We start from the raw sequence: 24,120 nt of genomic DNA, 5'->3' as shown, positions 1-24,120 counted from the left end.
TGGTGTACGACGTACAGTACGGGCCCATTTCCCATTTCAATGTGCAGACTGGGTGTCGGCAAAACTATTAAGAACGTCATAAATGCATGAAAAGATTCAGTACTTTGGTCCTCTGTTATGAATTCAGGTGGTCCTTGGCTAGGTTACAGGTGCTGTGCCAAATGTGCAGGAAAAGGCGGCGAGAAATCCCGCGTTCATAGTGCTTTAAATCCCTCTTTTGTTACTGAGAGTAGAGTGGGAAGTTGGTAGACGGGTAGGGTAATAAATTTCATAAAATGTCAGTACTGGGAGAAAAAGTGAAAGGTGATTGCCATGTGTCATTTCGAAACTCTGAGATTTTCAGCTATAGTGTGATATGGAATTCGTTTGAATTTTATTTTTTCTTCTGTCTTTTTCGAAGGACCACAAGGGCAGACCTCGAGGACCACAGGTGGTCCGCGGACCATAGTTTGAGAAACGCTGCTAATACATTACAAGTGTATTGAGCTGTAACTAATAGTTATTGGTCACAAAGATTTCTTGTACATTTGTATTTTATTACTCCATACTTCCAACAGTAGAGTTGTAACTTTATATTCCACAATACTATACAAGAACTTTTACTAATATTAATAATGTATTAAACCATACACCATACTAATATGGTGTATAATACAATTTTGTGCTGTACATTACTATGAATCTTCATTTGCCACCTCTAACATAAGAGTGCTGAAAGCATCAAGCACACTTCTCACTTCTCCCTATCCACTTTCTAACCCACACTTTTCTTTTCCGTTTCTTATTATTTTTTTTATTTTTTCACTTTTATTAAAGGGAGTCGTCAAGCTCTATCTCACTACTTAATGTTGTTGTTATGTAATGCCGGGCTTTGGCAACGAAGCCATTAGCGTTCTTGCTCTCCAATATTTCTTTGTGGTGGATCCATCAGGTAGAACTTCACAGGTTATGAGATGATCTTCAGTCATTTCTTCTTCTTTGTTGCATAGAGGGCAATTTGGATTTGTGTAAATTCCTATTTTATTCAAGTGTTTGGCCAAATAATCATGTTCTGTAAGCAGTCTGAATTTTGCTACTGCAGATTTACGTGGGATTTCTGGAATAATTTCTGTTTTTTTTATTAAATTCTCCATTTTTTATCTTTGGCTTTGGTACATAGTGCTTGGTTTTGCTTGATTTTATATTTATTTTTAATTAGTCTTTTGATGGATGTAAAAGGTAGGCTTGTATTTGTATTCTGAATTAAACTGGATCCTTTTTTGGCAAGAAAGTCAGCAGTTTCATTTCCAGCAATTCCCCAATGTGCAGGTATCCATTGCAATTGAATTCTTTTCTGTAGTTTTTGAAGTTGTTGGATCATTTTGTGACATTCTTTAATTTGGATCGACATCATTTTATATGAATTTATTGCATATAATGCTGCTTTAGAATCAGAGAGAATGACAGCATTTTGAAATTTATCTATTCTGTATAGTAGGTGTTGGAGTGAGATATGAATAGCCATTATTTCCGCATCAAAATTTGTTGTATGATGTCCTGCTGGTTGATAAAATGAGAATAACGCATACATAATTCCTGATCCTGAGTTGTTATCGATAGTAGACTCTTCTGTGTAGATATGTAACCATTCTTCTGGTGGGTATCTATTGTTCACAGCTTCTAATGCCAGCGCTTTTAGTACAGGTTTGGAAGTTTCAGATTTTGTAACTGGTTCTTCTAAATCTATTTGAATGTTAATTGGTTCGAAGGTTAGAGGGTTTTCTCTGCTTAAAATGTTTTCTTTAGATTTAGGGAGATTCAATTCTGTTTTTATTTCCGTGACTTTGGACAGGAAACTTATTTGTGTTTTCAACTTGGTTGGTTGTAACAGTCTTTTTTCCCATTTTGTTGTTGTTAACCGTAGCATTTTTTCATGGTGTGTTAGTGCCTGCTCCTCTAGAGTTAGACATATTGGAGGGTTCTGGGTTAGGGCTTGCATTGCCGTGATTGGGGTTGATTTTGCTGCACCAGTTATTAATCGCAGGGTCTGATTTTGGCATACTTCTAGTCGATTCAGGTTGAAATTATTTGCTGTAATTAATACCTCCGCATTGTAGAGAAGTATTGGCTTGATGAATGTTTTGTACGTGATGTTCAAAGTCTGCCGATTACTACCCCACTTGGCTCCAGCTAATTCCTTTAAAATTGGAAGTCTTTTTGTTGATTTGTTTACTACTGCTTCAATATGATTTTTCCAAGATAATTTTGAATCAAAAATTGTCCCTAAATATTTCGTTTCATATGTTTGTCTCAGGTTTGTTTTCTTGAACTGTAGATTTAGTTTTGGGATTTTTTTCTTCAGACTAAATATTTCAAACGTTGTTTTATCAGTATTTATGGTCATCAAATTGTTGTCAGTCCACTTTTCTAATAGGATCAGAGCCTTTTCCATTGAAGTTTTGGATTTGACTATTTGTGGAGAAGATGTCCACTTGACCATGTCGTCTGCAAAAGAGCTGTCTTTATTTCTGCACTTGAAACAGCTGGGGGGAGATCATTGATGTAGATGTTAAACAAGGTTGTACTCAGTACTGCACCTTGTGGGAGGCCCATTTTTATTTGTCGGAATTTGGAAGTACTGTCATTGTATTTTGTAGCACAGAAACGCTGGGAAAGGAAGTGAGTGATCCAGTTTAGCATGTTGTTTTGAATGCCTATTTTTGTGAGTTTTTCAAGTAGTTTATACCTCCATACTGAATCGTATGCTTTTTCAAAATCAATGAAAACTGATAGCGTATCTTGATTTTTGTTGAAAGATTCTTTGACATCTTGGGAGAGCTGAATTGTATTTTCTTTGGTAGATAGGTGTTGTCTGAATCCTGTTTGTGCTGCTGTTAGTATGTTATTTACTTTCTAAGAACCAATTTAACCTCGCTGAAATCATACGTTCTGCTGTTGTTGCAATGACACTTGTTAAAGAAATTGGTCTGTAATTATTTATATCATCACCTGTATTGCCTTTTTTTTAGAATAGGGATAATTATTGCTTTTTTCCACTCTGTAGGTACAGTAGAAGTCCATGATATGTTACATAATTTCAGTAGTGCATTTCTTCCCTTTTGTCCAAGGTGTTTCAGAAATTCTGCATGTATTATATCAGATCCAGGAGATTTTTTATCTTTTAACTCATGGATTGCAGAATCTAGTTCTCTTATGGTGAATTCTTTGCGGAATATATCGTTTGTTTGTTCTTGACACTTCTTAAATTTTTTGATCTGCCTTTGCTTCTTTTTAGCTTCAGGAGAAAGTTTATGTTGAGAGCTATAATGCTTATTAAAGGCTTCGGCAGTAGAGCTGCTGGAAGTGAACGTTTTCCCATTAAATTTGAGTGGTTCTTTCCTCGTTTCTCTTTGACATGTGATTTTATTTACATATCTGTATATTTTTTTTGCATCTTTTCTATAATCAGCTTTTTCGATAAATTCACTGAATGCATTTTTCTTGGCTACATAGATTTCTTTTTTAAACTTTGCTGCCTTTCTTCGCCATTCTTGTGTATCTATTGGGTTGTTGGACAATTCTGTTTTTTTCCTTGCTATGTCCCTTTCTTTTTTTAACTTTGATAGATCTGCATTCCAAAAGGGTTTATAGTTTTTAATTTGTCCTCTTGGAATCCAATTTTTTGCTGCTTCGAGAATTATGTTTGAGATTGTATTGTTGAGTTTATCTGTACATACTTCGTATTCAATGGAGTATAATTTTTGTTCGGTCTCTTCTGTAAATTTTGCCCAATTAGCTTTTCTAAAATTCCAAGAGTATTTTGGTTTTGGTTTGTTATTATTTTGTTTGTTCTAATGTATTATGGATGCAATAACTGCTCTATGATCTGATCCTAGGTCTTCACTGATTTCACGTGTAGTCTTATCTTGCAAATTTGATGATACTAACAGGAGGTCTGGGTTTGTACACTGACCATTATAATGTAAGTATGTAGGACAATCGTCGTTCCTGTAAATAAGTTCTAAAGTGCTTGAATTTAATAGATCTTCAATAGTTTTGCCACTAGCATTATAGTCTTTGTATCCCCATTTAGGTGAATGACCATTAAAATCGCCAATCAAAATCGTTTTTCGGTGTATATTTATTATATCCAGACAAGGGTTGTTATTAGGTGGATTGTATATTCCATATATGGTGTAATGTGAATTTCCTTTCCAGATTTCAATTTGGATAATTTCTACTTTGTCTTCTTGTTGCATTTCCTTTATAACTTTAAATTTTGATAAAATGTTTATTCTAACACCTGCAAGAATTCCACTAGCTACTTGACGTGATTTGGGGAGAATATGTTGTTGTTTTCTAATGCCAGGCATTTGACAATAAAGTCATTTGACCTCTTGCACTCCAATATTTTTCAAAGATATTATCATGACCAGTCAATGAAGCACAGATTTTGAGGTGTTCCGAATCCATTTCTTGGTTTGAGTTGCATTGAGGAGAATATATATATATATATATATATATATATATATATATATATATATATATATATATATATATATTGAATCCAGAAATTTGAAAGTATTTCAGTTGATCTCTTGATACATTTGCTTCTTGTATAATAAATACATCTATCCCTTTTTCCTCTATGATTGTTTGTAGTTCGGCTTTTTTGCTCTGTGTAAGTCCTCCTGGATTCCATTGGAGAATTTTAAGGATGTTCTGTAAATGACGTCCTGCAGATGTCCCCGCCCGGAGATCCGAATGGGGGACTATTTTACCTCCGGAAAACTTATCTGAAGCATTTGCCATTAGGTTAATTAGCATAAGTGTAACCGTTTTTTAAGGGGATAGGCTGGTCAATTTTGTAATTTCCACATTTTTACATTTAGAATTGTGAAACTTTCACAGCATGTACTTCATATTCACACAATACCCACAATATACTAATAAATTGTTATTAACATTTAATAATTGTTGCAAAGAAAGAAAAATAACATTATGAGGATATATTAATTTTTTTAATAACTCTGGAAGTATTCTAGATAAATTCATGAATCTTTTTTTAAAGTGAAGCTGGTATCATGATCTACATTTGTGGGTATTTTTATTTTCCTAGGACGCATTTTACTACTTCAAAATGCTGCCTAAATGAATTATAATAAAAATGTTGCACAATTATAAACAAATAATTGATTATCATCCTGATATCATTCAGATTACATTCATCATCCCCCCAAATGCAGATAATATAATGATGAACATATGCTAAAAATGTCAGCTCTTTATCTCTAATAGTTTCAGAATTATTCAATAGTGAAGTTCATAAATATAGAAAAATATGATTATTGAGAAAACTGAAGTGTTTTTTTATACAGTAACTGATTCTTTTTTAAACTTACCGATCTTCTGTTGGCCTAAAATCCTCCAGCACTGTATGTGGTACCTTCCTTTTCTGTTTTCTTTTGTTCAACTCTCAGTTTAGCTGATCTGACAATCTGCCTATACTTCTTATATTTTCAGTGGTGTGAGTCATGTACAGCTTAGTTCTTCTTTCGTCTCTTCTCCTAGCTATATCTATGGTGTTTCTACCTGGTGACAGGCCACTTTCTTTCTGTAGTCGTACAACCGTACAGTATAATCCAGAATTATATTCTGCCACTGCCTTTCGAACAGCTAATTCAATTCGGTGTCTATGAAGAAATGTAGTCTTAGGACACTTTGACCAAATTATGTTGTATATCGACTCGTTTGAATTTTGAGTTCTTCCTTCCACACATCTTCCAAGAAGAGATTCATGTGCTAGTCTACTATAGAGAGGAATAACTGCTTTTAGTACATTTTTATTGATTGGTGTATGTATACAGTCACCATGTTTTCCAGGGTTCTCAACCTTTGCAATCACCCTATTGTAAAAACACCAACTTTCTTCACCTGTTGGACACTTTATATGCCGGGGTTCATCATCTGTAGAGGAGCAGTGGTATAATGTAGCATATATATTAGACTTCATAGCCTGCACATTGCCTAGATTTTGGACTATACTACTTCTATAGTAACGCTGTAACATTTCTATAGTTTTGGATTTCAGACTACCTTTTGTCACCCCACCAAGTGTTATACCCATCTTACTACTTTCTTCAATCCAGTACCTAATCTTTTGGCAACACGGTTCACAGTGCAGACATTTATATAGCAGCTGATTTGGCGGGTAAAAAGTCATTGCACACAATTGAGTGTTACATCAAAATTTACAGAAAGAATTAGGGTATCCAGATAAAATACAAAAAAATAATTGTATTTTTCATGAAAATTCATCAAAAATTGACCAGCCTATCCCCTTAAGTGGGCACCAATTTTTTGTTTGTAATGGTGGTTACATCACCCACTCACGTAAACCCCCCAGTATGACTGGAGGGCCACACCTGTCGTTGGTTAATGGGTCCATCGGACCTGGCCGGGAGGAGTTTTAGAGTCCACCGACCTTTCTCACAAGCACCACTTGTGGAACATTTCTACGCCGTGGCAGGCCAGCGTAAGAGATGAAATAGCATTTCCTCTATTTCTGATGTTGTGGTTATACCGCCAATACTCGGTCCCCAGAGCCTCATCTGTAAAAGCAGGTTGCACCACGAGCAGGTTGAGGTTAGGTTTTGGATAGGAGAGGTTTATGGAATGCACTTCACTGTCCCTTGCAACCTAGTTGTTGCTCTAATTGTTTGGGAATGAAACATCAGATTCACTAATGTTAAAACAGCAATATTAATAACCAGTTATCTCAGAACATACTAGGTATAGAAATGTGTCAATTTTACAGGATGTTTATGCATTCCTTCTGAGTACACTGATTCGTTTTGATGATAAAATATCTAATAGAAAAACAAAATTTTTTACCAACTTCTAAAATTAAAAACAAGAATTGAGGACCGTTTCTGCAAAAGTTGCTAACTGAAAAAACTAAATTTTACAGAAGAAAGCAAGTTTTGGAAAAACGATCACACTTTGACACATTACAATGAAGAGAAATAATCAAATTTTACTAAGAAGCCTTTAACATCATGTAGAGGCCTGCCATCAAAATCTCAATTTTGCAGTTAGCAAGTTTTGCAAAAACAGTCCTCAATTAGACATTTTATTTATTCTTAATAAACTATTACAGCAAACTCAATCAAAGGAATTCCATATCATCACACTGTTACCTGTAAAAATCTCATGCAGACAGATCTAATAGATTCTGAGAAAACGGGTCATTTATGTTGAAAAATGTAGTTTTAAGTAAATCATGCTTAAAGTAAAAATTTCTATAAAAATTTACCTATTACAGAAAAAAATGTTTTACAACCCTTCTGGTTGGTGGTCCTTGTGTTCTTCTCTATCCTGCTCACCTAATACTGCCCTCCTTCTCTTGGATCTTGCCTCTTTGGTTGTGTTTGTTACCATTATCTCATTCGCAATGTGTCCAAGTTCTCCATGTTTTTCGAGGTTATATCCTATTTGAATACCTAGATCCTTCAACGCCTGTATTCTTGCAATGTATCCATCATTAAATGTGAGTACAGCATCTAGTATACTAAGTTCCAACGTTGACATACCAACAGACACATTTTTGGAACTCAGTGCCAAACAACATTATTAAATTATTCATTAGTATTATGAGTTCTTCATCAGAATGGGCAAAATTTTGAAACACAGGCTTTATGAAGCATTAATTTTACTATAAAACAAGCCAAACCACAGCCTTCTAAGACAATTACTTCCTGAGATAATAATTTTTTTTTGTGAAAAGTGGTAAATTTTTTCTCTAAAACACAAATACACTAATATTTTTAAAAAATATGTTTAAAATAGTAAATATTAGAATATTTTAATAAACCGAACACCAAATTAAGCAGAATGAATCATACTTACTTACTGGCTTTTAAGGAACCCGAAGGTTCATTGCCGCCCTCACATAAGCCCGCCATTGGTCCTTATCCTGAGCAAGATTAATCCAGTCTTTATCATCATATCCCTCCTCCCTCAAATCCATTTTAATATCTTCCCATCTACGTCTCGGGCTTCCCAAAGGTCTTTTTCCCTCCGGCCTCCCAACTAACACTCTATATGCATTTCTGGATTTGCCCATATGTGCTACATCCCCTGCCCATCTCAAACGTCTGGATTTAATGTTCCTAATTATGTCAGGTGAAGAACACAATGCGTTAAAATGTTAATTTTTTTTCTCCTTAATTTAATAATTCTGGCCATGGCTTCAACCATTCCCACTTCTAACGTTTTTTATGACAGTATGGTCTCATTCTGAATCTCATGTAAACACTTCCCATCATGGGAGTGAACTATAGCAACTCTCATGAGAGAACTGTCACTGTGTAAAAGAGGCTTTAATCTATGTAGTGTAAAGTAGGTTCACTTTGTGTTTCTCAATGTACCCTAACTGACAACTCAAGTAGTGTTAGCTACCAGGGATTTCTCAGTTATTTGTTCTATAGACCATTTACCACAGAAATCCCATGGCAGTGGTCTTCTGGAAAATGATAGGTACAATGTAATAGATTTCCATTGATTTGTGCAATAGCCATAAGGATTATTGTGTCAATTATGAAACAATTGTGAAATGACAGCACAGGAAAAGAGAATATTCTGGTAAAACTTAATCCGACATTATCATGGTCCTTATAAATTTTACTCAGACTTGCCTGTATTGGAAAGTCTGTGCTCTAGTTGTTTGGGAATGAAACATCAGATTCATCTCATCTCCTGAAAAGAAGATTCTGAAATGTTGTACCTTTCAGCCATAATAATTCCAAGCTATAGGTGTAACTTGGTGCTTAGTATTTTTGAATAGGGATTGGATTTCTGTAACATGTCATATTTTTATAAGCTTAAGTTAAATTAAACATATTGCCCATTGTGCAACTCAAACCAAGAAATGGATTCGGAACACCTCAGAATCTGTGCTTCAGTGGCTAGTCATGATAATATCTTTGAAAAATATTGGAGTGCAAGAGGTCAAATGACTTTATTGTCAAACTATAACAAACTATTAACATCATGAGCAGGTTTACCTTTTTTGTGAATTGGTACAATGATTGCTTTTTTCCAAGCTGCAGGAACTGAGGTGTTCCGTGATAAATTGAAAATGGATAAAAGTACAGACTTGTTAGAATATTTGTAATATATGTTTTGTATTAGTTCAAGCATTAACATTGAAAAAAATTAAGAATTGAAGTGAATATTTGTAATCACTTGTGGTGCTCCACTACTGTTTTTTAAATATAATGATGCTCATTACCTGTATTGTTATAAAATATATTTTATGGTATGGTAGCATTTAAAATACTTTTCACTGAGCTCCATGGTCACAGACTTTACATGAATTTCTTTATAGAAGGGTAAAAGATATGAGAGAAGAATAGACATCTTAGCTTCCATGTAAAAATAACATTTCGGAAGAGTTTAACATATTACTTGACTTTTTATGCTTCTAAAGCACACATATGTCTTTGTAACTGTGGCATAGTGTCCTTCTCCCTGCCGAGGACATGACAGGATACAGAACATGATGACATAATAAGTAAGCTCTGAACTGTCTCGGGATTTAACAATAGCAAATAAAACGCTAACGAACTTGTACTAATAATGGCTACTTTAATAACATAGAAGTCAATCTTAAGAATATAGAAAGCAGTCCTTAATTTGTGTAACAATTAGGCAAGGTACATCTATCCTCCACCGACCAAGAGGATAATAACAACTTACTAGTAAAGCTAAACATAAAACAGTTCCTCCTGGCGATGAGGTAAAACCAATAAAAGAACAAGGGTGACTGCACAATAACTAACGTGGCCTAGAAATAAAGATACATAATAGTGAGATAAATAATATCCTGAAATGCCCCTTATATTACTAAACTTGTCTCACGAATGATTACCTGTGGCAGCAAAGACAACTGCTCGAAATGAATCATTTGACGCAATCTCTTATCTCAGGTGTAGCAGTCTAATTTTCACATCAATGCAATGTATCATTGTGACAGTATTAAGTTCAGCTATTGCTCAAGAACAGTGAATATGCACCCTCTCAGTACTGATCGATATAAGTGGCGAGAGTAGTGCACAGATAACACTATTTACTAGAATTGTATTAGTGGCACTGCTATTCTCGAAAACGAGAAATAATCTGCCTGTTAACATTACACCGACTACTACTAAATACTGCAATTCGTGACTCATACTAAAATACAAATTCCTTCTCTGAAACAATAATAAGTGGAGACAGAGGCTGTGATGCAATTTCTTGTTATCAACATTGTATCAACAACATTCACCTTAATCGGCTTAATCACTCGACAGTTCAAATTTTGAATATTGTAAACACATGATTTATTTAAGTTTGAATGCAGGACTATATAGCAATAGATACGAACAGTAGCAGCTGGTGGTCAAAATAATGAGTGTGCTACAATCTCTATATCGGCCTACTGTATACACTTACATGTATTTATCTTAATTTGAGACTCGCCTAGTGACGAATTACCCTAGTGTTAAACGTTAAACCCTCCATCTTGGACATTATACTCTTTTCTATTGACAGTATTGTAAGAACAGTGAGCGATCCTGGGACATAGTGTTCCTTAAAAATCATCTTTCTGGCTCAGCAGTGGTCATTGGTGTTGTACCAAAAATATTTAACAACTTCGTTACTTCACAGAATGGATCCTGTGAATTGTTGGAGGCTATGTATTGTAACAATTGAACAGCTCCATCTATATTTCGGAAGTCGAGTCTTCCATATAGAACCCCAAGTTGTGTCTTTAATAATCTTTTGTTCAGTACAGTATAGCTGTTGACAGCAACTTCAAGTTCGCGTTCAGGAAAATTATGCAAAAAATTTGCTGTTTAACAATTTTGTTGAGTCTAGGTAGCTTAAAGACTGGAAACGATGAGTAGTTTCCTGAATTATACGGTCACATACTTCCCTGGCTTCAATTTTCGGATTCCATTTTCCGTCGCTTGCTGACTGATTCAGGAGGAAACTAAAAAAACTGGTAGATGGCAGCAGCAGTCGGACACTTGATTACCAAATACATTGTACATAGTTCCGAGTTCTTCCACAAACAAGCATTCTTTCGTTATGCTTTACTTTTGCAATCTCCAAGCTGTGTTGTGCTGAAGCTGACTACAGCACTTACCCGCGTAAAAATAGCCAATCAGAGCAGTGAATTCAGCTTCGCACATGCGCAATAATTATCTACATTCTCATGTAAGTTCTGAGTAGCACAACGTACCGCCTGAGGCACCAAAGAACGAAGAGCGAAGACTAAACACTCTATAACGCGTCATGAACATAACCACGGGAAATTGTAAAATGGCAGATTACACACTATGGCATTACAAATACATTATTTAAGCAAAAATTATCATTGTACTGTAGCACATAAGGACGGGCCGCCCCTGGATACGAACTAATTTATTAGCTATCGGAACACATTACATTAATGATATAAATAAACTGAAATATTATAACTATACTTGTTTTTTTGAAAGATGGGACATGACAGGAGCGTTGCGATTGGAAAAACAACTGAATGTCACGTAGCGTGGTAGGCCTGTTGCTATGGTAACAACGGTTGAGTTGCCAAACTTACCATTCTCACATGGCGAGTGCTTAATAGCTCTCTTGGCGACATTTATTGTGCACACAATGCTAGCATTGGTACGTTTCGTGTTTGATTCTCTGTCGCTTTTTGTATTGTTTTCTTACCTTCGCGTCAATTGTCAATGAATGTTTTAACGTCAGTTATCTTAACATCAATTGCTAGCTTCCAACAGCTGGCAGCATGGTAGTCCATATTGGCAACACAGCACTGTAGTTCCAAGCTCGGCCGCTTAACTGTCATATCCCATCTCTCAAAAAAACAAGTATAGAGCCCAGATGTTTGGCAAAATGCCTTTTTTACTGGGTGGAAGTAAATCATTATTTCCATAGATATAAATGTGATTTGGAGTAAATCAAAGTGATAGTCAATTTTTATTTTGCCTTTTTAAAGTGATTCTTGCTAACAGATGCCTTTTTTTTTTGTCATTTTAAAGCAATATTTCTTGTTTATTTGCAATTTTCTAATTAATTGTAATGGGTATGAAATTTAAGCATTTGAAACAATGACTAACTTTACTAACAATAGTAAATAAAAGTAATTTATTTTGGTGCTTAATCTGCTAATAATCGTGCTTTAATAATGTTGGTCTAATGTGAATAATGATCGACAATCCACATTTACAAATATAATATAGTCATGTCTTCACGATACCCACAATCAGCTTTATAATTTTAAATATTAAGCTCGTTCTCATAGAAGCTGTCACGTAGCATTTCCAATTGTTTGCTTTCATATTTTCAAATCTTACTGTTACAATTTTGTGCTACACGTGTTTATTATTGTAGGAAAAGGAAATTTGAGTGAGGAACAGTCAGTTATTGTCAGGTGACAGAAGGTATAAGATCTGTTAGCAAGAATGCCTAAAATCAGTAAACCATTGAAAAGCAAACTTCTTGCTTACGTTAGTGAATTTGGTGCCCATGTGTTTTCAACTAATGGAACAGTTTTGTTGTGTAAGGTTTGTAAAAAGACAGTTAATCATGGAAAAAAGTCTTTTATAAGTCAACATGTGTCACCTACGAAGTAAATATGCGAGTTATGTTGATATAATTTAAATTTATTGCTAAAATATATTATGCCTTTTTAAAATTCATAATGCCTTTTTCAAAGATTATTGTGCATCTTTTTACGTTTTATTGCCTTTTTTGCCTGCCTATTTTAACTGTTATAAATTCCTAAATATCCGGGCTCTAGTGAAAGTAATAATTGACATTACAAGTGGCTCTGGTATCAATATATTAATTTTATTGTTATATTGGTACCAAGTGCAGGAGAGCATGTGATTATATGTGCTGATACAACATTCGTGCTAATAACGCTTTGAAGTGGAATGTACATGCCCTCCCTCTTGCTCCGCACAGTCCCTGCAGTGCCTACATACAGATGTCAACAAACGACAGTGCGCTCACTGGACAGCGATGAAGAAATTTCAAACAACCAATACGAATTAAGTCAGCATATAATCAAACACAGTCAGACTTATAACTTGCACTGTCAAGCATTACTTGCGGACCACACCAGCCACTGAATAATATCCACAAGTCCAAGGAAGAGTCACCAAGGCAGCTCCAGCAGACTGAAAACCCGTGTAACACAGGCGAAACTATAGTGCAGTTACTAATCACTTGCTGCTGTACAGCTACACATCTCGTCGACTGACCCCTCACTTGGTGGACAAACAACCACCACTGTTGTCAGACACCAAATTCTGATGTGGACTTGGCTGCACATCTCAGATCACTCTCCCATGATGCACCACCACTCCAGTCGAATGCTGCCCGACAGTCACTTCCAATGGATGATGTCCGAAAAACAGGAGTAGGGATTTTAACTGACAAATTTGAAAAAGCACCCATAGTAGAAAAATCACACAAGACACTGGCTATCCAACATGCAAAATTCGCGGGTACTCGTGTAAAGGGGGTTAAGTCAAATTATAAGATATGTAAACTTCTCTCCTTTGGTACTGAACAAAACCCCTTTGTCACAAAATACAGAGCACTGTAACTGCATCTTGGATGGAAGTATGATTTAACAGAAGTAATCATGGAGGGTTCAAATCTTTACTTATCCCATTTTAGCCAATTCATACTTAATCCCCTTTACACAAGCACCCGCGAATTACTACCCTCATTTGAGGTGCCAATTGATATAATCAAAAGCAAAGATGATAAGCCACTAGGACTGCCATCTATGTAAAAGAAAGAAAACGAACAGAAATATATGAAAATGAAATACGAGCGAAATAGAAACAAAGTGGCATTAGAATACATCACATAACATATCATAAATTTAAACTGATGACACTGGTTCCACTTGTTGAATTTAATTTGAAGGACTTCAGTATTCATTAGGAAGTGGTATGTTATTTCACTTAGAGAACTCAATGGTGATTTCATTGTTAATGGCTAATATGAATTATTACTTACTTACTTATGGCTTTTAAGGAACCCGGAGGTTCATTGCCACCCTCACATAAGCCCGCCATCAGTCCCTATCCTGAGCAAGATTAATTCAGTCTCTACCATCATATCCCACCTCCCTCTAATCCATTTTAATATTATCCTCTCATCTATGTCTCAGCCTCCCCAAAGGTCTTTTTCCCTCCGGCCTTCCAATTAACACTCTATATGAATTTCTGAATTCGCCCATACATGCTACATGCCCTGTCCATGTGAAACGTCTGGATTTAACGTTCCTAATTATGTCAGGTGCGTTGTATAAGTTTCTCCATTCTCCTGTAACTTCATCCGTCTTAGCCCAAATGTTTTCCTAAGCACCTTATTCTCAAACACCTTTAACCTCTGCAAATCTAGTACATTACCGTAGGTACATTAAGAGAAAACCACAATTTCAAGTCGCACAGAGTTTGTGAGAGTTTCTGGCGTCTTGTCAGCCCACTCGAGTTATTATGTGGCCTCCAGATGTGGAGGGTAGCTGCGAATATATTGAATAAGCAGTCGTGGACAGCCGATAAGGAGTGGTCCTCCAGCTAGGAGTGGGGTGAAGGGCTACAACCCATTACCATAAAAAACAGCTTGTTACGAAACCATACAATAAGCTTCGGAATATGAATTATTACTATTGTAAAATACACACTTTTAACCTTTTTTTTCTGACATTTCTGTAAATGTTGTGTGTGAACATGTGAGCCAAATCCCATTCTGTAACTACATTGCATACCAAGGTTAAAAGAGGACAAAGTTATGCAATGTGTTTACCGCATAAACTTTTTCAACCTGCATCAGAGTATGTAACCTGGAACCTACCAGCATTCTATCAGTTAGGTTGTGGTGCAAACATGGAAGAACGTAGTTACAGCAGCAAGTGTTGTTCTACACATATTCAACTATTATATTAACACAACAGAGAAATGTAAACATTTTAACATAACAGAATACTGGTTTACTAATAGCTGTAGGTAGGTAAAAGGGGGGAAAAAGTATATTTACTTAAAGTTACAAAGACTAATTATAAAATCATTACGGTCAATAATATTACCTACAATCTGATTTACTTCTTCCACCTATCCATTAAGGCAAGTTGTTCTTTCTTTTCTTATAAACCCAATATACTACATTTTCAACACTGCTGGGGGCAGGCATTACATTATCGTCACAGTCAAATCTCATTAGGTATTTAGTAGTATTGCTGATGTCTTCCAGAGCTAACAGAAAAGTTGTTGGGGACTCATTGTTTGCTTTATTTCCCTCGTCCTTTTCTTCTTTTTCAGATGCATCAAATGCTAGATTTCTTTCTAACATTAATTGTTCCATGATTTGAACTTCACATGTTACATATTTTTCATATGACACACTAGCTTCTAATTGATAACATTTGTCTTCTGTCGTGTTAATTCTGTTACACTTTCAATCCCGAGAGATCCACTTCCATCCACAGATAACCACTCTACTTATGAGAACAGTTAGACATTATTGAATCTGTGATTGCTTTCCAAGCCTCTGCAATGAAATGCAGAACATCCAGAACATTTACCTTAATCATGAATCAATCGACTTGTTAGTTGCACACATTGGTTTTCTCACAAGATTCTTGCGGTAATAATGTTTAAATGACATGATTATATTTTGTTCAGTGTAGAGTAATCAGTAATTATGTCCACCGCTATGCAGTAACGATTAGCCTGCCTGACCATGAAACGAGCAGGCCTGAGTTCAAATTTGGTTGGGACAAGTTACCTGGTTGGAGTTTTTCCATGTTTTCCTTCAACCACTTGAAGCAGAATTGCTGAGTAATTTTCGGTGTTGGACCTCGGACTCATTTCGCCTTCATTAGCAAAATTTCATTAATCACATTTAATAGCTACAGGTTGACCAGGAGGACATGGTTCCAGGATTCGCTTGCAGATGGCATCTGTCTGCAGGAGCTGCACATATCCCAGAGATGCCACATGGGTTTCAATCAGCAGACTGCAGTAGACAGCTCCCTTGGATAGATAGCGCTGTGGCTAATCGCGGAATGAATGTGTCCTTCTGGTTAAGGATGCAGCAGATTCATGCACGTGAATTGTAAACAGATGCTATTGATCTGAAGAGGCTGCAGAGGAACATCACAGGGAGGTGGAGGGGGACTCCTGCTCACATGGACTCCATCAGACCTGAATGCTGTGGCTGAATTGATAGGATGGCACCAAGCAGTGAATCACGTGCTTGTTGAGCTTGTTGTCTGTTGCACCCATTCATCAATGTAGTCTACTGTTATTGAGTAAAAATGTACAATTTTTCTGAAAGGGCTTTCTGATATCAGACCTTCTTGTAGACTACTTTGACAAGTACTTTACTATTTATAAAGACCTCATCTTGTCTTGTCCTAAGCTTGAAAAGATTGTCTGTTTATTTTTTTCGTTTCAATAGCTGAGGTATCCTTACGCTCAATCATCAGTATACAGCTTTAGAAATTATTCTTTTTTTACTTTTTAAGAAAATGAGGTAGGAAAAGTTCTCTCTTTTGTTGAAGGAAATCACAAAGCATGCATGGACAATGTCATGTATCCAAGCTTAAGAAGCAAGACCTGAAGCGTTTATACATGTCATTGAAACGATTTAAAGCAGTCTTCAAAGAAAGTCTTCTGGTTTTGCTGTGGCCTAACACAGGGTTTAAGCTAGAAAATAAATAATTTTTGCAAAAATCCACAAATGAAAAATTATATTTGTGCAAATTGCGAAACGCTTGTGCAATATTATGAATAATTGTGCAGAAAGATAAAATTAATTAAGTATGCAGAAACAAAAAGTTACGTTAATTTTTTTATTGGAGTTTTATTACTTTCAATCCATCTTATCACAGTCTAGATACACTTATGCAAGTAAATCATTAGACATTCGTATGTTTAGAATCAATTACTGCTGAATTTATATCACATTAAAATACGTTATTTTATGGGCACTCTAAACATTGAAATTCTTTACTGGTAGGCCCTTCAAGATTTATTGTTAGCAGAGTGCTAACTCTTTTTACTGAAAGACTGTTTCTAATTCCAGTTTTGACAAGATTCATGCAACTAAATCCTTACTCACAATTTTCGGTATGCCATGGAATTATATAAATCAATTAGAAAAAATTGTTCACTTGACTTACATTAATTGCACCAACTCTTTGAAATCAATTCCTGAACATCTATTGCTCAATCCTTTTTTGAATATTACCCATGCCATTAGCATTTCATTTAAATTCAGATAAGTTCAAACACATTTCTGATTTCATTTTCTCCATTACCATCCTCGTTTCTGAAGTCCAATGTGATTGTTGCATTTTTTGCACATAGACATTCAAAGCTTGTTGCGTTTTTAGAAGTAGCAAAATGCGACTGTCACTTAAACCCTGGCCTAACATAATTTTATATTCTCTTGTAAAAATTTCACAGACTGATTTTAAATTTTCCACTTTGACAGTAAACGAACGAAAGAATTGGAAAATTTTTCCTATAACAGTCTGAATGCCAACTGCCAAAATACGAGTATGTACACCAGTTCTGTACAGCATTGTGTATTATACTACTACTCCATTTATATTTGCCCATCCAGTTCTTTTTCATTTCTAAAATAAATTGTTTTTCTTTTTAAATCACCAAAATTGCTGTTTCTATTGTCTCCTGATATTCCTAATATTTTGTCTGAAATGTTACTCATTTCAACAATTTTCATAATGTGCTAAACCAGAATATCTGAAGTCTCTCTGTGTAAATTATATTGGTGAATTCTAATATTTCATTTTTAATATAAAAGTTTGGAGTTTTGCAGTACCTAACAATAACTGGCGACATTTTCTTGTCAATGTGGTGTTGTGTACCTCAATTTTCGATGCCCGTGCGTCCTACTTTAAATGGTTCAAACCTACCCGCGCAAACGACAGTCTCTGTTTTCTCTCTCTAACAAAGCAGGTTGGCTCGCTTTTCGCTCTTATGAGGGAGAAAGCAAAGATCATACGGCGACGAGTAACGTTGGCAGTAGAAATACCCCCAGGCACTGTGAAGTAACTACGTGTGGGTTAACACCTTATTGCACCGAGCCCTTCAATTGTATTCGGTATATATGCTATGCTGGATACAGATATGGGAAATTCCATTTTCAAACTATATTAACTGGGTTACATACCCCAGTCTGAAAAGCAGGCTACGCCACTGCATACTACAACTTATGAATTATTCATAAGCACAATGAAAAAACATTAAACACATTTTATTTAACTAATGATTTGTCATCAGACTTTTTTTTTTGTTAAGTTTATTTATACACGCTTTAACATTCACGGTCATCTCGCGTGTTTTAGTATCTGTGGGTATATAAGTAAGCCGCTTTTACTATTCCTGTTTCTATTGTTGTGTTGTAGATAGTTTGTGTGTAGGTAACCGACTCAAATTTTCGATTAATGTTTATGATATTGGTGATTGAGGTGATGATGAATCATGGTATGCAAATTTTCAATCCGGCCTTTGTGACTAAGTGAAACCATGAAAAACACCAGTCAGATTGGTCGGCCATGGGGTTTGAACCTGGGATCTCCTGAATGCGAGTCTCAAATGCTACTACCTGAGCCAACTCATTCGGTAACATCAGACTTGTTCCACAAGTCATCTGATCTTCAGTTCAATGGACGAGCAGCCAACTTTTCTCCCAGCCTTCCAGACTATATCAGACTTACGTATGTAATCACTAACTATCGACCACTGTAACAGAGGCAGTTGTGACAACATTAAATAAGTGAAGCAGAATAATAATATGCGTAATTTCGTTATTCACGACTATTCAAGTCTTTTAAATTCGTTACTTTCGTTACCAATTGCTTAAATAGTTATTTTTAGTTACTTTTGTTAGCAGTAGATGGCCTGTTATTTTTGGACCTACCTGAACACAATGGTATTTTTAAGAATGATGAAAACTCTTATCAAAACTTTCTTTGAAAGAAAAGTAAAATCAGGTCATACGTCAGAGTTTAACAAGTGAAAGAAGCCTGTCCCTGAATGAGAGATCTCCAGGCAAAATTTACCCGTTGCTTGTCGTCGTCTATATTAAAATTCACTTCTATTCATCATCCTTAGCTATCATTTCACCATCAAGGTAATCTTTCAACATATGGCATATAAAGAGCTTCTCTGATAACGTGGCAACAATAGACTACAGAGTACATAAAAAATCTAAGCTACTGTATACACTAACACTAGCAGTTATATCTTCATATGTGCAGTAGGTTTTGGCACTTTTGATTACCAGCAGTTACAATAACTATCTCTTGAATCAGCAACTGTTTCATTTTACATTAAATTTCTATTCATTACGACGTTAAAAATTCATACCTTCAGCTACAGTCTGTTTCAGAAGATGTTGATCCACTGAAAGAAAGCGATGTACATGGGCTGCTGCTTCCTCATAATCTTCATTTCGAAGAGCAGTCTGCACTCCGCCACTACACAGCTGAAGATCTGAACTCTGACACCCTGCTCTATAGAACACATGTAATTAAAACAATAATGCTTTATAGCATACAGTAATGCAACAGGATATTGTGAAAACCATTAAAAACTACACAATGAAAAATAATCATAAGATTTTACAGTAATATAACAGTATAGTGAGATAGAAGTCGCATTAAAAACTACACAAAATTTTTTCCTTCCCTTTTTAAATTTTCTTTCTCTTCCAACCATTCCATATTCCAACCTAACCTTGATGGTTACATTTGATTTTAACCACTCAAAGTAATTCAAGAAATAATGAACAAAATGTACATTAAATATTACTGCCAATATATAGAAAACTTCGATCTGTGATTATTACAAAAATAGCCCGTTATCACTATTATTTCAAAATGAAAAAAGATCATTAGCCATAATATCCAACTACTGAAGATAAGAAAGGAAATATGCTGACCTGCATAAATGAAATTTCAAGATGGAGGGAGCACTTTAGCGAAATGTTAAATTGTTCACCCCCAAACAAGTTTATTAAATATCAAGCACAAAACAACGACCAAGATACTGAAGGCCCAGACTTGAGGGATATAAATCTGTTAAAAATTTAAAACAATAAACCTTATGAAAGAAAATTATCATATATTATTATCCCCATTCATAAAAAAGAGAGATGACAACTTTCAGAATTTTTATCATAGACAACTTTCAGAATTTCTATCACTGTGTAACGAAATATATGAGAAAGGCAAATGGCCTCAAGATTTCACGGAGACAGTGATGCTGCCAGTACCAAAGAAAAATAATGCCCAAAAATGTAATGAGTTCAGGACTATCAACTTGATATCGCACTTGGCAAAGATTCTCCTGCGAATACTAAATCGATGTTTATATTCTAAGAGGAAGGAAAGTTGAAAGAGGAAAAATTTGGCTTCAGGAAAGGAAAAGGTACGAGAGATGTAACTGGACTGCAATCAGCAAGATATATCTGGAAAAAAAGTAAAGAAACGTATGTAATATCTGTGGTGGTAGAAAAGGCTTTTAATAAAGTGCACTAGAATAAATTTATGCAAATCGTGATGAAAAGTGGTGTGATTAGGAAAGAGAGGAGGCTATTAAGTGATCCTTATATGAAACAGCGAGTCAAAGTTAGAATAGGTCAAGAAATGTCATAGGGAAGTGCAGTAAGGACAAGAAAGCTCTTAATCACCTTCCTGTTTAACATCTACTTGGAGGATTTAGAGAAGAATTATTTTCAGAAGGGGTGATAGTAGGAGGAAGAATAAAGTGCATAAGATTTGCTGACGACATGGCGTTGTTAGTAGAAAAAGAAGATGATAATAAGGAATATGCTAATGGAGCTAAATGAGAGCTGAGAGCAGTATGGGATGAAGTTAACGAAGACCATGTTTACTGGTAGAAAAATAAAGGTGATAAATGTGCGAATTCGAAATGAGTCAGTAACACGTAGACAGCTTCAGATACTTGGTATAGGAACATGAGCTGTTGCCAGGAAGTCAAAAGGAGAATAGCAATGACAAAGGAAGTTTCTAATAGAAAAAGGAGCATTTTCTACGAAACTTTGAAAGAAGAACTATGAGACCAGTGAAGAGTTTTGTGTGGAATGTGACTTTGTATGAGACAGCAGACAAAATAAGAAATGAAGCAGTGCTAGAAAGAGTAGGTGAAGAAACAATAATGTTGAAACTGGACAGGAAATTAAAGAGAAATTGGCTACATCACACACGCACGCATGCACAGATATGTAATAAAAGGGTTTTAAAACACTCCACATTCATTGACTTCCAATATACACTATTCTCTCTTTGTCCATAGATCTTTCAGCACTCTCCTACAGATGGGACCTCTCCAGCTCCTTCAGTATTGTCTTCATTTCTTCTCCCTCATCCATATTTAAACTGTTCGATAATCAGCTCTTATCCACCTTTCATACCATAGTCATCCCTTATCCATCCTTTATACATCTAAGAAATTCAAATTTTAAATCACTTATAACTTTAATCTCTCTGAATTCGCAAAAAGAAAATGTATTCTGTTGAAAATCATCACTCACCCTGGCAATATCTAGCCGACGCACTTTAGCACTAACATTCTCTGCCAGAGTTGAAGTAAATGTTACCATCTCAGCAAGTTTCTGGGCATCAGAATGGACGATCTGAAAACTTGGCAATACTTTGGTAATGCCACGAAGTTTTGCTTCTGGGTGACACTGTCTCGAAAGAAGGGTGTCCAGTCCATTATTAATTTCATCCTGTAATAATTTACATAACAGTAGATTATTCTTTATCATTTCCATATTATTTCAGTTACCCTGAGTTAGGAATTTGATTAAATAAGAACAATTAATATAATTGTTCATTTAAGAGTTCCAGAAATTTACATTTTAAATTTTCATACTAGGACCCTATTGTATTGTGTACAAAAACAGATAAAGTGTTAATTACAAAACAGAAAAAAAAATCTATAATTTTAATTACGTAGTAATGAAACAACATGCGAATCTGCAATACATATTCAGGAGGTACACACATATTTAAGACAAAATATAATTTGAATGAGCATTAATTTATTATCCAAAATTAAACTTGATCCTTACATTTAAAGCTGTGCACATAATGCTAGGCCCTAATGGACAACAGGAACAAAACAATTACTCTGATCCTCCAGGTTTCAAGCAGAGAAGTTTGTTAGCTCAAAATAAACTTCATAGAAAGCGGCGGCGGCGGCAGTGGAAAGAGAGAATGATGTGAAACTGATCTATCTCCTCTCAGTCCACTCTATCTCCTCTCAGTCCACTCAATGTTCTCTCAGTCGAATCTATGTCCTCTCAGTCCAGTCCATCTCCTCTCAGTCCAGGCTATCTCCTCTGCATCCACTGTATGTCCTCTCAGTCCACTCTATATCCTCTCAGTCCACTCTATGTTCTTTCAGTCCAGTCTATCTCGTCTCAGTCCACTCAATGGTCTCTCAGTCCATTCTACGTCTTTCAGTCCACTCTATGTCCTCTCAGTCGAATGTATGTCCTCTCAGTCCAGTCTATCTCCTCTGAGTCCACTCTATGTCCTCTCAGTCCACTCCATGTCCTCTCAGTCTACTCTTTCTCCTCTCAGTCCACTCTATGTCCACTCAGTCCAGTCTATCTCCTCTCAGTCCACTCTATGTCCTCTCAGTCCATTCTATCTCCTCAGTCCACTCTACGTCCTCTCAGACCACTCTATGTCCTCTCAGTCCAGTCTATGTCCACTCAGTCCAGTCTATCTCCTCTCAGTCCACTCTATGTCCTCTCAGTCCTCTCTATGTCCTCTCAGTCCACTCTATGTCTTCTCTGTCCACTCTATCTCCTCTCAATCCACTCTATCTCCTCTCAGTCCACTCTATGTTCTCTCAGTTCATTCTATGTCCTCTCAGTCCAATCTGTGTCCTCTCAATCCACTCTATGTCCTCTCATTCCATTCTATCTCCTCTCAGTCCACTCTATCTCCTATCAGTCCACTCCATGTCCTCTCAGTCCACTCCATGTCCTTTCAGTCAACTCCATGTCCTCTCAGTCCACTCTATCTCCTCTCAGCCCACTCTATGTTTTCTCAGTCGAATCTATGTCCTCTCAGTCCAGTCTATCTCCTCTCAGACCAGTCTATCTCCTCTGCGTCCACTCTATGTCCTCTCAGTCCACTCTATGTCCTCTCAGTCCTATGTCGTCTCAGTCCATTCTACGTCCTTTCAGTCCACTCTATGTTCTCTCAGTCGAATCTATGTCCTCCCAGTCCAGTCTATCTCCTCTGCGTCCACTCTATGTCCTCTCAGTCTATTCTACGTCCTCTCAGTCCACTCTATCTCCTCTCATTCCACTCTATGTCCTCTCAGTCCACTCTATCTCCTCTCAGTCCACTCTATACCCTCTCGGTCCACTCTATGTCCTCTCAGTCCACTCTATCTCCTCTCAGTCCACTCTATGTACTCTCAGTCCACTCTATGTCCTCTTAGTCCACTCTATCTCCTCTCAGTCCACTCTATGTACTCTCAGTCCACTCTATGTCTTCTCAGTCCACTCTATGTCCTCTCAGTCCAGTCTATCTCTCAGTCCACTCCATGTCCTCTCTGTCGAATCTATGTCCTCTCAGTCCAGTCTATTCTCAGTCCATTCTATCTCATCTGAGTCCACTCTATGTCCTCTCAGTCCACTCTATGTCCTCTCAGTCCACTCTATCTCCTCTCAGTGCACTCTATGTCATCTGAGTCCATTCCCTGTCTTCTCAGTCTACTCTATGTCCTCTCAGTCCAGTCTATGTTCTCTTAGTCTACTCTGTCTTCTCTCAGTGCACTCTATGTCCTCTCAGTCAACTCTATGTCATCTCAGTCCACTCTATCTCCTCTCAGTCCACTCTATGTCCTCTCAGTCCAGTCTATCTATTCTTAGTCCAGTCTATTTCATCTGAGTCCACTCTATGTCCTCTCAGTCCACTCTATGTCCTCTCAGTCCACTCTATCTCCTCTCAGTCCAGTCTATCTCCTCTCAGTCCACTCTATCTCCTGT

The 24,120-nt window shown here is 36.3% G+C and overlaps 2 protein-coding genes across 5 annotated transcripts in view; one reads left to right on the top strand and one right to left on the bottom strand.

Annotated features, from left to right (window-relative positions):
* The window catches only part of LOC138705100 (conserved oligomeric Golgi complex subunit 4-like), a 481,496-nt gene that overhangs the window by 286,335 nt on the left and 171,041 nt on the right, over positions 1–24,120 (bottom strand). For 2 of the 4 annotated variants that reach the window (XR_011333620.1, XM_069833747.1), the window contains exons 2-4: positions 21,640–21,837; positions 19,452–19,597; positions 11,402–13,469 (exon numbers count right to left, since the gene is read on the bottom strand). Coding sequence is in view for 1 of the 4 variants with exons in the window: in XM_069833747.1 (XP_069689848.1) it covers positions 19,562–19,597; positions 21,640–21,837 (234 nt within the window). In the remaining 3 variants the exon portion in view is untranslated. Of the gene's footprint in view, positions 1–11,401; positions 13,470–19,451; positions 19,598–21,639; positions 21,838–24,120 lie in introns of those variants that run through there. The other 2 variants (XM_069833729.1, XM_069833738.1) reach the window with 2 other exon arrangements.
* Positions 1–24,120, top strand: part of LOC138705116 (CD2 antigen cytoplasmic tail-binding protein 2 homolog) — a 143,259-nt gene that overhangs the window by 99,495 nt on the left and 19,644 nt on the right. The window lies entirely within an intron of this gene.

The sequence above is a fragment of the Periplaneta americana genome, chromosome 1 (assembly GCF_040183065.1).
Source record: "Periplaneta americana isolate PAMFEO1 chromosome 1, P.americana_PAMFEO1_priV1, whole genome shotgun sequence".
NCBI lineage: Eukaryota > Metazoa > Arthropoda > Insecta > Blattodea > Blattidae > Periplaneta > Periplaneta americana.
Note: the sequence above shows the minus strand (reverse complement) of the source record. Positions and strands in the feature narration are given on the sequence as shown.